We start from the raw sequence: 11,653 nt of genomic DNA, 5'->3' as shown, positions 1-11,653 counted from the left end.
GCACCACACAGTCGTGGTGTTTTGCTGCCCTCCACGCGTGCCATCGGCCATCGCATGGCAGCACCGGGCGCACGGTGCGCCCTGGCCGCTGCCCCCGGGTGGCGGGCGGCAGCGGTGGCTCCCCGAGCCCAATACAGCCCCCGAGATGGTCAGGTCGCCCCTGCATGCAACCCGACGTTTGCACCCTGCGACGACACTGCTGCAGAGCACTTAAGCACGTGCGCTAACCGGGGTGAGGCGGCCCTCACACCACAAAATCGAACCTGTCCCCAAAGTGGGCTCAATTGACACTGCGGAATGAAGTGCCATTGAATTCATTACACCAAGCAACGCGTTGTAGGAGGCTCCAGGCCACGCCACCCACAATGCATGCGGCTGCTTGCGGCTCCTTGGCCCTAAAGCCCGGTCCGCGGTCGTGCCAAATCGTCCGCCGCCAGCCGCCAGCCTCACATGATATCACGCACGTCCTTTGCGCCACGCCACTACCACAGGCACCCCCAGCAAATACAGCTAGGCGGCCTGGCTCTGCGGCTCGGTGCATGGCTGCCTGGCCGCACTAGGCCGCACTGTCCAGCTGCCGCCTGCTACAGCGCCCCTTTCACCCGCTGCTACACCGCCTGCCGCCGCTGCAACACCGCCTGCCACCGCTGCTACACCGCCTGCCACTGCTGCTACACCGCCTGCCGGTCGGCCCTGCGCATGCGCCCGGCCGCCGCCGGCCGCTTGCCGGCGCCTGGCAGCCGCCGCTGGCACCTCCCCTGCTGACAACTGCCCCAGCGCCCTGCACAACGCGCGCCACCCATGCGGCAACCCTGCGCCATCCTGGTTGCCTGATTGGGCACCGCGTGAGACAGTGGCACCGCCAAGTGGTGCTGTTCCAGCCGCCAGGCCGCTTGCGCGCGCACGCAGCGCACACACCCGTTCCTCTGATTCCCTCCTGACACAGCGCACACCCTTGCCCCGTGTGTCCTTCTAAGACAGCGCACAAAGTCCCTGTGCAGCCAGCCGGGCGAGTCCTCAGTGCTACGCGATGCCGCACTTGCGCAGCGCCCCCGCCGGGTCCTCCGCGTACTGCGCCCGCGTGATCCAGAAGTCGGGGTGGCTCTGCGCAGGCGCGTGCGTGCAAGGTGGGCAGGAAAGGTCGTCAAGAGCAGTTCCAAATGAACCAGGGGTGCAGGGGATGGCGCCGGCAAAAGGCGCCACAAGTGTGTCGCTTGCGCAAGGTCTGTCAGATGAGGCGCGGCCTGGATGCGGGTAGGTCTGCCGATGGCGGCGCGTGCAGACCCCATCACACTGACCAACCCCGGTAACATCGCAGTCGCCCAAAAAGCTGTCAGTACTCGGCACACACCTTGAACACCATCAACGTCAACGGCGTTCCCTCCCGCGCCCCTTGCTGGTCCCCCGCTCCCTCCAACCCGCCCACCCACCTCCCCCCCCCTCACCTTCATGATGTCCGCCAGCACCGCGCCGCCCAGGAACACCATGTGTTTGCGGTTGGGCGGGTCGGCGATGTGCAGCTTGAGCTTGCGCAGGCCGGACATGTCGCCCTGGCAGGGGGCGGGGTGGGGGTTACATTCATGGTCAGCTGAGAGAATGAGAGCGGGGAGTGGGGTGGGGTTGGGGGTTGGGGTAGGGTGGCGGTGCAGGGCGGGCGGGTTGATGGTGGTGTGCGACCGACAGCACGAAGTAGGGGAAACACAGATGCCAAGAAGGTGGTGGGGGAATGGTTCGGTGTATGCACGCTTGTCCCGGCGGGCTGTCCGCCACGTGCATCCACCGCAACCTCACGGCCTGCGTTGTTTAGGTAGTGGCGCATCCCAACCCTCCCTGCTCCCATTGCCTTGACCTCGCAACCCCTTCCCCCTTGGACGTCGGCACTTCAGCCAGGTGACTAATCCACTCTGTTCCCACTAACACTGCCCTCCTCCTCCCCCTCCTCCTCCTCCTCCTCCTCCGCCTCCCCCACCTTGAGCACGCGGTCCAGGTACAGCTGCCGCATCTCCTTGTCCATGCGGGTGGACATGCCCGGGTACATGGTGCTGCCGCCGCTGATCACGATGTGCTCGTACAGCCCGCGCCGGTTGTCGATGGGCGCGTCCTGGATCGCGTTGAAGGCCATCTCCGCGATGCCGGGCGCCTCGATGTCCTGGGGGGGAGCGCGCGGAGTGTGTGTGTGTGTGTGTGTGTGTGTGTGTGTTTGTGTTTGTTCGTGTTTGTGTGCGGGTTACGAAGCACCTGCAGGAGGCAAACACGAGGAATGGAGGATGTGTTGTGCGCGACGCGCCGACGCTTTTGTCCTGTGCATGTGGGGAAGACCCCAGCATACCGTATCGCGGGTGCACACACACATATTTCATTCTGTTGTATATTCAACACACGCACATACACACACGCACACGTTGTTTAGCGCGCCCAGGGTGCGGAGCATGGACGCATACAGGTGCATCGCGGGGTCAGGCCGAATGGTCGCCCGTGGGGTTACAGGCTTATCGCGGGTAAGTATGACTACCTGGGTGACGGCAACCACGCGACGCTCGGTAAATTGGTAGGTATCCGTAAGTAACTCCGGCGTCGTCTGGGCGGGCTTTCGTTTCGTTTTTTTAACACACACGCACACACACATATACACACGCACACACACATCCACACACACGCACACACATACACACACACACGCTCCACGCTCTCTCCTTCCCGCCCTCACCAGCATCCGCGGGTTGAACATGGCCTCGGGCGCCATGAAGCGCTCCGGCCCCAGCCGGATGACCCGCCCGTCCGGCAGCGTGTAGGAGCGCATCACGTGCGTGGTCTCGCGCGCCAGCCGCATCTCCGCGGCGTAGTCGAACGCCACGTAGGCCAACTGCTCCTTGATGTCGCGCACCTGGAGGCAGGCGGCGTGTGGCGTGTAGGGCAGGGTTACATTCATGATTAGTTAAGGAAGTGCAGGGCAAAAGGGGTGCGGGGTCGTGCGGTAGCGGACGGTTTCGTCGTCATGGTGCTGCGGCGACAACAATCCCCACCGAAGACCCACGACCCTGCTCGCAATCTGTTGACAAGTGCGACCCACTCGTTGGGCCTGTGTGCTCCCCTCCCCACACACACCTCCCCACGCCCCTCCCCAATCCCCAAACCGCTCCCCTCCCTCCTCCCCCCTCCACCACTGCACACACATACACACACACGGCGGCTTTGTTCCGTTTGTTTTGTGTTTCACACACGCACACGCACACGCGCGCACCACGTCCAGGTCCGCCGTCCTGTTGAGGGAGTAGCCGCGGCGCTGCAGCAGCTCCAGCATGTAGGCGGTCACGTGGCGCCCGGCGATGTTGAGGCGCTTGGTCTGCGGCCGGGCAGCCGGGCAGTCGGGCAGGTCGTGTGTGCAGCCGGGCAGCCGGGCAGCCATGCGGATTGGGTTAAGAGGGCAACCGGGGAAGGTGCTAAGGCTGGGTGCCACTCGATGGCGGTTTGCTGTTGGGCATTGTCCGTCTGCAGCTCCGCACCCAACCAGGTCCATCGCCAGTTCGCCGCCCCATCGACACCCTTTTCTCCCGCCCACGAACTCACGACACAGCCCACCCCTTGCCTTCCGTGGCCATCCCTGAACCACTGCCCCCCGCCCCTCAAGCATAGGCCACGCTCTCCTCCTCGCTCTTCTGCATTCGGTTCGGTTTAGTTCGGGCTGGTATCTAACCCCCCCCCCCCACACACACACACACCTGGTGCGGGAAGGCGTATCCGTCCACCACCGCCACCGCGTGCGACACGCCGTCACCGCTGTCCACCACCAGCCCCGTCAGCAGGCCCTGTGGACATGTGGCTGATGTGAGAGCAGGTACGGTGAAAACGGCTCGGCAGGTCGGTGCAGGAAAGGACGCGAACGCTAACACCGTTAAGCGTCGCACCGCATCGCACACACAGTCCTGTGTGTTCCCTTCCTTTGTGCTCTCTAACACACCCGGACACACACCCGGACACACACCCGGACACACACCCGGACACACACCCGGACACACACCCGGACACACACCCGGACACACACTCGGATACACACCCTGACACACACCCGGACACACACCCGGGCACACACACCCGGACACACACCCGGACACACACCCGGACACACACCCGGGCACACACACCTGGGCGTACAGCGTGAGCACCGCCTGGATCTGCATGTTGGCGCCCGCGAAGCCGTACGTCTCTGCGCGGCCACATACCACACACAAGTCATGGTGAGTTTCCCATTCCTCGTGTTTTCCAGCACAAGTCATGGGCCTCGCAGCTCCACTGTGCGGGCTGCGTCTGCGCACCTGTGTCTCCTCCGGGCCAGAGCAGCCCGCGCACCCCCTCCCCGCCCCAATTCGCACTGCCGTACGCTTCCGGTTTCGGCAGGCAACTTGGCGGCACGTCGTTGCCTACAGCCCCCCATCTCCCCTGCCCCCCACACAGGGACACGCCGGCCACCACCGCCACCCACCGAACATGACCTCCAGCATCTGCTGCCGGTTGGCGGTGGGGTTCATGGCCGGGTCTGTGAGCAGGATGCGGCACTCGGCCGGGTCCACGGCCAGCTGCTGCGGCCCGAAGGCGTGGTCCCAGATCAAACCCATCTCCTCCCTGGCGGCGCAGCGATGGGGGGCGAGGGGAGGGCGATGGCCGTTCATGGGGAACGGAGTGATTGAAGGAGTGGCCAGGACATGGCCGTGGGTGGGCACCTGAGCCTGTGAGCAATGGCGGCTGGACAGGACCTACCCCCACACGCTGCGCTTGTTGCGCTGTTGCAACAGCCCCAGCAGCGCTTGCCGCAGCGCATGTCACCACACTCCTGGATCCAGCCTCGCCCCGCCCCCACAGGCCAGCTGTCCAGCCGCTACCCCGGCCCCCGGCCCCCGGCCCCCGGCCGCACCATGACTGCACGACGCCGTTGCGCATGGGGTAGGACAGCTCCAGCTGGTCCTTGTTGCCGGAGGCCTCGGAGCCCACGTAGATGTCCTGTGGGCGGCAGTGTGGGCGGCAGTGTGTGGGCGGCAGTGTGTGGGCAGTGTGTGGGCGGCAGTGTGGGCGGCAGTGGGCGGCAGTGTGGGCGGTGTCGCACAAGCACCGGGGGCGACGCTCTAACACCGCCTTATGCACGTGCATTGCGTGCGCGCACTGGGGGTGGGGTACATGCCAGAGCCCAACGAAATAGATCCGCCGGGGGCGCGGAACGCCAGGGCCATCAGGCGCGGTCCGTGGTATGGCCCTGCTACTGCCGGCCAGTCCCGGCCCCCCGGTCCTCGCTCTACTGCATTGGGTGCGGTTCAGTTTGGGCTGGTATCTACAATTTCCACCCGGTCTTCCAAGCCACAGCCGTATGCCGACCGCTACCGTAGCAAGGACGGCAAACACTAGGGTACCGCACGCAGCGCTTGATCCCGGGAGCGGGCGCGTGCCCGGAAATGCCTGTCACGGTTGGCCGCACCACGCGCCATGCCTCCGGCACTTCCCCGCCCTCTATCCTCAGCCTCCTGGTCGCTTGCACCCAGCGGTCCCGCAGCCTGGCACGGTGGGGCGAAGGGGCTGCCCCACTGCCCCCACGGCTCTGGACAGGGCTCCTGAGAAAGCCGGGTGGTGGTTGCAGCCCCCACGGACAAACCTTCAGTTGCTGGTGCTGGGAGAAGGGGTCATTGTACTTGAAGCTGGGTCTCCCCACGAGGCACGGGAACACCGCCCGTGGGAAGCTGTCGCCGGCGAAACCGCATTTTACGAGCTGCGGACAACAGGCAAACAAGGAGCGTGTCGTGATGCAGGAGGTCACCAGTTCGCATTTCGTGGGTTGCAGGAAGCCACACGTTCCCCATGCTGATGTACACTGCTACCCAGATGTGACCAAACTTAACGCGCGCGCGTGGTTTGGAACTGGTCTCCGGAGCCGGCGCAACGAGCGTGCCTACTGCAGCACCCGCCAGGCGGGAAAGCGCGGGAACCGTGCCGCCCCACCGATCCACACGTGGACCTCCAAACTCACGCCGGTGCCGTTATCACACACCACCACGCGCTCGCGTTGGAAGTCGCCCATTTTGTTGTGCGGTGTTGCGAAATGAGGGTAACACTACCAACGCGCTCTTCGCCGTGGCGTGCTCATCTTGTCTCGTATATCTATGTCCTTAGAAAATTTAAGAAGCAAATTTTATGACATGGGGGGGCGCAGTGCTCCATGCCGTGAACCCGAGTTGGACATTGCAGCAGTTTCATTGCCCCTCTACTGCATACTTGAGTGTTTTACATCCACTGCCCCTGTATGATGCTCCTGTGACGACCATGTCTTCTAAGCTGGTCCGCAAACAGCTCTCTGCATTCATCGCCGAACAGTCAAAGGACGGCCAGAAGGCCCTAGCAGTCAAGGAGAAGAAGGCAGAGAAGAAGCGCGCGTCTGCATTGAAGAAGAAGGTCAAGGAGCTACAGAAGGAGGCCCAGGCGAAGAAGTCAGCCAAGCTTGTGCTGAAGAAGAACACCCAGTACTTTCAGACCACCAAGGCAGCATCTGAGCAGAACACGGAGCTGCAATTGAAACTACTCGCGGCCGCGACTAGCGGCAAGAAGTGATTCAGCCGCCTACACGCAGCGCCTGCGCTAAGCAGGCGGCCTCGACAAGCGTTCGAGGCCATTAGCTAATACCATGCAGAAATCCAGCTTTAGGGCCCGGTCGGGCGCACCGGCGGCTTCCTGGGCCGGCGCTGGCCCCGGCCCCTCGTCAGTCCGCGCCTGGCCGCCGGTCGTGCGCAGCGGACGCCGTCAGGGCACAGCAGTGCCGTTACGGACACAATCTCCTGACTCCGCCAGCCACCTTGCGACCTCCAGCCCTGGCCGCCACGGCCATGGCGCCAGGCGGGCGCCGCTGTGCCGCTCCGGGGCAGGGGGGCCCGCTAGCGGCGCCGGAACGGCGTTTGGTGACCCCAACTCAGTGATGGGCATGCTCATGGCTTACGCGGTGCAGATGCAGCAGCAGCAGCAAGCGGCGGGCGCCGGCGGAGCGGCACCGGGCGCCGAGGTGCGCGTGGAGGGGCTCACATTTCACCCGCCGGGCGCAGAGCAGCCGCTGCTTCAGGACATCCGCATGACGCTGCCAGCCAACAGCCTGGGGCTGGTCATGGGGCGGAGCGGCAGCGGCAAGACCACGCTGCTGCAGGTGCTTGCGGGCCTGTCGGAGCAGACGTCGGGGCAGGTGCGGGTGCTGCGCGGCGGGGCGGCGGGCGGCGTCGCGCTGCCGCCGACCAACGGCTACGCGGGCGGGAACGGGAACGGCAGCGGCGCGCACGCTCCGGCAGCGGCTGCGGCGGGGGGGCCTGGGGGCCTGACCATGGAGGAGCGGATGCAGCAAGTGGGGCTGGTGTTTCAGTTCCCAGAGCGACATTTCCTCGGAGAGGACCTACTCCAGGTACGCCGACGAAGCCGGTAGGGGCAGAACCACGAAGGGCCCCGCGCTTGGGTAGCTGGCACGGTGCATATGGCGGCGTGGCGCAGGTACCGGCGCGCAACATACATTTTTGGGCGGGGTTCGCCGCTTCAGGCATGGATCTGCGGATGGGCGCGGCACGACACGCGCGTAATAGCCGGCAGCATCGTTGCTGACGTGAAGCTTACTGTGCAGCTTACTGTGTAGACCAACCTGCCAACGAGAACCGCCTTCCCTGCCGCTCCCACGACAGGAGCTGACGTTCACGTGGCCGCGGCTGCCGGGCTACTGGGGCGAGCGGAATGAGCTGTCCGCACGGATGCATATTGTGAGCAAGGGGGGCGGCGGAATGGGTGGTGGGCCCTGCAGGGCGAGTCCGCAGGTGGCCACCGGTGGAGATGTCGGAGCTGCTCCTAGCAGCGCCGCGCAAGCAGGGGCCTGTGAGGCGATATATGCCTTTCGAGGCGAATGGGTCGCTTGAAGGCTCGCAGTAGGGTGGTGGCCTATCGGCTTTTTACACCTGTTGTTGTAGACGTGGAGACTGACTGGATGCGCTGTTTCGCGCCTGTGCCGCTGCTGCTGCCGCCGCTGCGCAGGTATTGGAGGCGGTGGGCCTGCAGGACATTCCGATGCACGTGCCGCCCTGGGCGCTGTCGGGCGGCCAGCAGCGCCGGCTGGCTCTGGCCATACAGCTGGTGAGCGGCACGGCGTGGGACAGCTCAACATAGCAACATAACGGGGAGATGTGGAGGTTCCAGGCATGACCAGGGCGTATAGGGACCGCTTATGCTTGGCGGAAACCGGCAAGCGTAACCGGCTCACTGTGCGGCTGACCTTGTTTGCTGTTTGTTTCGTTGCCTGGGTGCGCCGATGCGCAGGTGCGCCAGCCAGCACTGCTGCTGCTGGACGAGCCTCTGGCGGGCCTGGACTGGACGTCGCGGCAGGAGGTGGTGACCATCCTCAGGAAGCTCAAGGTAAGTGCGGCTGCTGCTCTGAGGCTGCTCGCCCCTGCGTCGGAGCCCCGCCGGGTATCCCCCCTCGTCCCTGCGGTGACGCTGCCCCTAGTCTGCTGGTTTCTCAACCGAACAACTCTGGACCTGACCACTAACCTCTTGGTGCATTCTTGCGCCCGCTCCCACCACAGGAGCAGTGCACGTTGCTGGTGGTGTCGCATGATCTGGCGGAGATTGCGCCGCTTGTGGACGTGGCGTGGCGCATGCGCATCGGCGGCTCCTGCGAGCCCGTCAGCTGGCCGCCTACAGACCTGGCCGTGCTGGAGCAGTAGCCGTGGCAGTAGCCGTGACAGCGGCCGGCAACTGAACAGTGGCGACGGCAGTAGCAGTGGCGGTGACAGTAGTAGTAGCAGCAGCAGCGCCGGCAGCTGAGCAGTGGCAGTAGCAGTGGCGGTGGGAGTGGCAGCGGCAGTAGCAGGGAGGCGCGCGGCTGGCGGGTGCACGCGTTTGTGTGCGGGGCAGTGCACGGGACTCTATGTATGGATGGTATGAAGCGTTGGGGTGAGATAGAAGTGCGAGACTTGATCACCGGAGGTAGCCATGCATGTTAACGACGAAACGAAGGTGAACCAACTTTGGAGAAGGCAGCACCAATCGTTGAGCCGGAACGAAAAGCAATACATGGTTGCCACATGTGCCACATGTTAGTAAAGCAAAGCCTATTGATCGCAAATAGCCAGCACTTGTGCAATTCCCTACCAGACCTCTGCCCGAACGGCCAAGGGAGCGGGCGAAGCGCCGAAGGCGGAAAATGCGCAAGCGCCAGCCGCATGCGTGATGCGGCCGGCGTGAGCGGAAGCAGCGGCGTGCGGCGACCAGGCGGCACCAAGAGCAGCGCGCCTGCTACGTGCGGTTGTCTGGTACTGGCTATCGCAAGCGCACTGGCCAGACAGAGCGCCAGCTTTGGCAGCTGCAGCAGTCTGAAGGAGCAACCAGCGCGCCAGTCTTGGCAACCCGCGACTCGGGCACGCACTGCGCATCCAGTACCTACGGGAATTGCAGTTCAGCGGGTGGCACTGTGGCAGCGCCAACATGCAGGCTGGGGCTGGGGCACCTCCTGTGGCCTTGCCTGAGGCATTCGATGAGGTAGACGCTTGCGGCCTCAGACTGTGGAAGGGCTCAGCCCCTTTTCCCATGACCGGAGAACACTTGTCCATTGCGAGGGTGTTATAAAGATCTCGGTCTGGGTGTGCTGCTTCTCGGTCGGCGGGGCAAGGGGAGGCACGTGGGGAACTTGGTCGCAAAGGGTCGCAAGACAGGTGCTTATGTGTGGTCTCGGTGGGATGTGGGTGGGGTCTCGGCCACGGGTCTCGCGCCGGCTCACACTCTTGCACAGGCAGTGTTCTAGGGCCAGATGTAGAGACATGGCGGCTAGGCCATGGAAGAGAACATCAGAACTGTCACACGGCGCATGTAGGGGCGTCCTAGGGCATCTCCCCAGCCACCAGGAGGCCTCTGGACAGGCCCGAATCAGAAGCAGTCATTCGTATGACACCATTCGGGAAGCTTTCGGGTTCACATCGTCAGTCCTGTGAGCGCGACTTTGTCAGAAAATGAACCACTGCATGTCCGGCGCGGCGGAACGCTCTGAGCCCCAATCCAAAGGCTCAACGTATGTTAAGGAACAATATGGGGTGTTAATGTGTCTAGGCTGAGTCGGGATGTAGGGAATTCGCGCGGTCGCGGCACTGAGTCCGACCGGTTGCAAGGTGTTTCGAAATTTTGAAAATTCACAAATTAAAGGCTACTAAGACAAACCCACAAGTGCATTGCGTAGCAAACTTGCGACAAAAACGGAAGCTAAATCCAGAACCTCGCGAAGACGCTCGCGTCCATATTTGCTCGCAATGGGCACCGCCTGTAAATGATTTTCTTTCCCCGCACTTATAACGGGCACGCCAGGGAACTGCGGAAAACTGTTGAAGACGGGCTTCGGTCTGCACGAGTTCGCGGCTCATTAATCGCGCTATTGAGGAAGTATAGCAAAACAATGAAATCGCGCTCCTGTGGCGAGCTCGCCAAACGGGCGCGACTTTGGCGGTCTGTGTAACACGGCCTACCCGATGCCATCGAGCCCGGTTCTCCTCGGCGGCTATTCGCGATAGTACTGCATGTGACCCAGGGTCGGTTTCAAAGGTCCATTTCGTCCATATACCCTGGCAGCATAAAGACGCGGCAGGGACCGTTATAGGGCGCAAGCACTTAACTGTATGCCACATCAACGAAGATTGTATGTGGTGCAGGTGTGTGCGAAGTTCAGATGGCGTCTGCTCGGTACTGGTAAGCGCTGCCTACAAGTGGCAATGCCGTTTGGTGACTCGCGTGCCCGCGACGTCCAAGTGTGCCTGAACTGCGGGACTGTGTGTGTAAGTCTGAGTCCAGTTTGGCAGGGTGCGTTCAGTTACCGTATACACAGGCTCGGCACAGTGAATGAGTGAACCATCGCCAATCTTTGATGTTTAATGGAAGGGTCGCGGCGCCAACGCTGCTAAACATGCGGCAAGCGCTGATGGAGATGCTGCTGGATAGAGCGCGGTCCGCGCCCCTGCGCCGTGGTGGCGGCGATGATGGCCGCGGCGGCGGCGCAGGGCCTGGCGGTGGTGACGGCGGCGGCGGTGCAGGCCTGGCGGCGGCAGCGGCGGCGCAGAGCCTGGCGGCCGCAGCGGCGGCGGCGGCTGCGGCGACTGTGGGAACAGCAGTGGCGCTATGCATGTGCGTAGCGGAAGGGGCAGGCAAGACCACGTGTAGGACGAGAGCGCGGCACCGCCCAAGAAGCGGCGCTAGTGCGCAGGCACCCCTGTGCGCAGGTTTCGGCCCGGCCGAAGATGTACGCCCTCAGAGAGACGTGGCGTGGGCGCAGCCCCACTTTTCAACTGAGAGTCGACAAAAAGCGGCATGACAAGTAGTGCGGCTGTTGACAAGTGTGCTGCGTCTGGCTACGGTTGGCTCTGCTGTGGCATCGCGATTGCTAGGCACCTGGTTTGGCTATGTGCCTGTGGAAACCGACCCCGGCTATGTCCGGGCGATGAGGTTGTTCGGCCTCAGACTGTGGAGGGGCTCAGCCCCTTTTCCCGTGACCGGGGAACACTTGTCAACTGAGAGTAGGATCGAATACCGACCGCGCCACGCGGCAATCGTAAGATGTGCGCCCCAATCGTGGGAGGGGCCCGGACAGACGGGGTGATGGGGTGATGGGGTGCAA

General features: G+C 63.6%; 3 protein-coding genes across 3 annotated transcripts; 2 read left to right on the top strand and 1 right to left on the bottom strand.

The window, feature by feature from the left end:
• Positions 1–305: 305 nt before the first annotated feature.
• On the bottom strand, positions 306–6,142 carry CHLRE_16g687500v5 (uncharacterized protein). Its single transcript, XM_001692054.2, has 11 exons — positions 6,011–6,142; positions 5,639–5,752; positions 4,910–4,995; positions 4,481–4,620; positions 4,143–4,204; positions 3,720–3,806; positions 3,242–3,343; positions 2,708–2,884; positions 1,970–2,149; positions 1,446–1,550; positions 306–1,104 (listed from the first exon to the last, which is right to left on the bottom strand). The coding sequence occupies exons 1-11, from the start codon at positions 6,059–6,061 to the stop codon at positions 1,024–1,026; spliced, it is 1,185 nt and encodes a 394-aa protein (XP_001692106.1). The 5' UTR covers positions 6,062–6,142; the 3' UTR covers positions 306–1,023.
• Positions 6,143–6,242: 100 nt separating this feature from the next.
• On the top strand, positions 6,243–9,158 carry CHLRE_16g687550v5 (uncharacterized protein). Its single transcript, XM_043071609.1, has 5 exons — positions 6,243–7,420; positions 7,692–7,766; positions 8,035–8,133; positions 8,317–8,412; positions 8,583–9,158. Exons 1-5 carry the CDS (start codon positions 6,662–6,664, stop codon positions 8,721–8,723), a joined length of 1,170 nt encoding a protein of 389 aa, XP_042915901.1. The 5' UTR covers positions 6,243–6,661; the 3' UTR covers positions 8,724–9,158.
• Positions 9,159–10,202: 1,044 nt separating this feature from the next.
• Positions 10,203–11,568, top strand: CHLRE_16g687602v5 (uncharacterized protein). The gene is made up of 2 exons (XM_043071611.1): positions 10,203–11,163; positions 11,291–11,568. The coding sequence occupies exons 1-2, from the start codon at positions 10,946–10,948 to the stop codon at positions 11,355–11,357; spliced, it is 285 nt and encodes a 94-aa protein (XP_042915900.1). The 5' UTR covers positions 10,203–10,945; the 3' UTR covers positions 11,358–11,568.
• Positions 11,569–11,653: the final 85 nt, after the last annotated feature.

Source organism: Chlamydomonas reinhardtii, chromosome 16, assembly GCF_000002595.2.
Source record: "Chlamydomonas reinhardtii strain CC-503 cw92 mt+ chromosome 16, whole genome shotgun sequence".
Lineage (NCBI taxonomy): Eukaryota > Viridiplantae > Chlorophyta > Chlorophyceae > Chlamydomonadales > Chlamydomonadaceae > Chlamydomonas > Chlamydomonas reinhardtii.
Note: the sequence above shows the minus strand (reverse complement) of the source record. Positions and strands in the feature narration are given on the sequence as shown.

Bases quoted from the DNA above. Each gene is read 5' to 3' on its own strand.
- CHLRE_16g687500v5 (XM_001692054.2), bottom strand. From the start codon at position 6,061: ATGGGCGACTTCCAACGCGAGCGCGTGGTGGTGTGTGATAACGGCACC. The intron at 2,885-3,241 runs GTGCGCGCGTGT...GCCTGCCTCCAG, and splicing joins GGACGGCGGACCTGGACGTG to GTGCGCGACATCAAGGAGCA. The intron at 1,551-1,969 runs GTGGGGGAGGCG...GCCCCCTGCCAG, and splicing joins ACCTGGACCGCGTGCTCAAG to GGCGACATGTCCGGCCTGCG.
- CHLRE_16g687550v5 (XM_043071609.1), top strand. From the start codon at position 6,662: ATGCAGAAATCCAGCTTTAGGGCCCGGTCGGGCGCACCGGCGGCTTCC. The intron at 7,767-8,034 runs GTGAGCAAGGGG...GCCGCTGCGCAG, and splicing joins TGTCCGCACGGATGCATATT to GTATTGGAGGCGGTGGGCCT. The intron at 8,413-8,582 runs GTAAGTGCGGCT...CTCCCACCACAG, and splicing joins CCATCCTCAGGAAGCTCAAG to GAGCAGTGCACGTTGCTGGT.
- CHLRE_16g687602v5 (XM_043071611.1), top strand. From the start codon at position 10,946: ATGCGGCAAGCGCTGATGGAGATGCTGCTGGATAGAGCGCGGTCCGCG. The intron at 11,164-11,290 runs GTGCGTAGCGGA...GTACGCCCTCAG, and splicing joins ACAGCAGTGGCGCTATGCAT to AGAGACGTGGCGTGGGCGCA.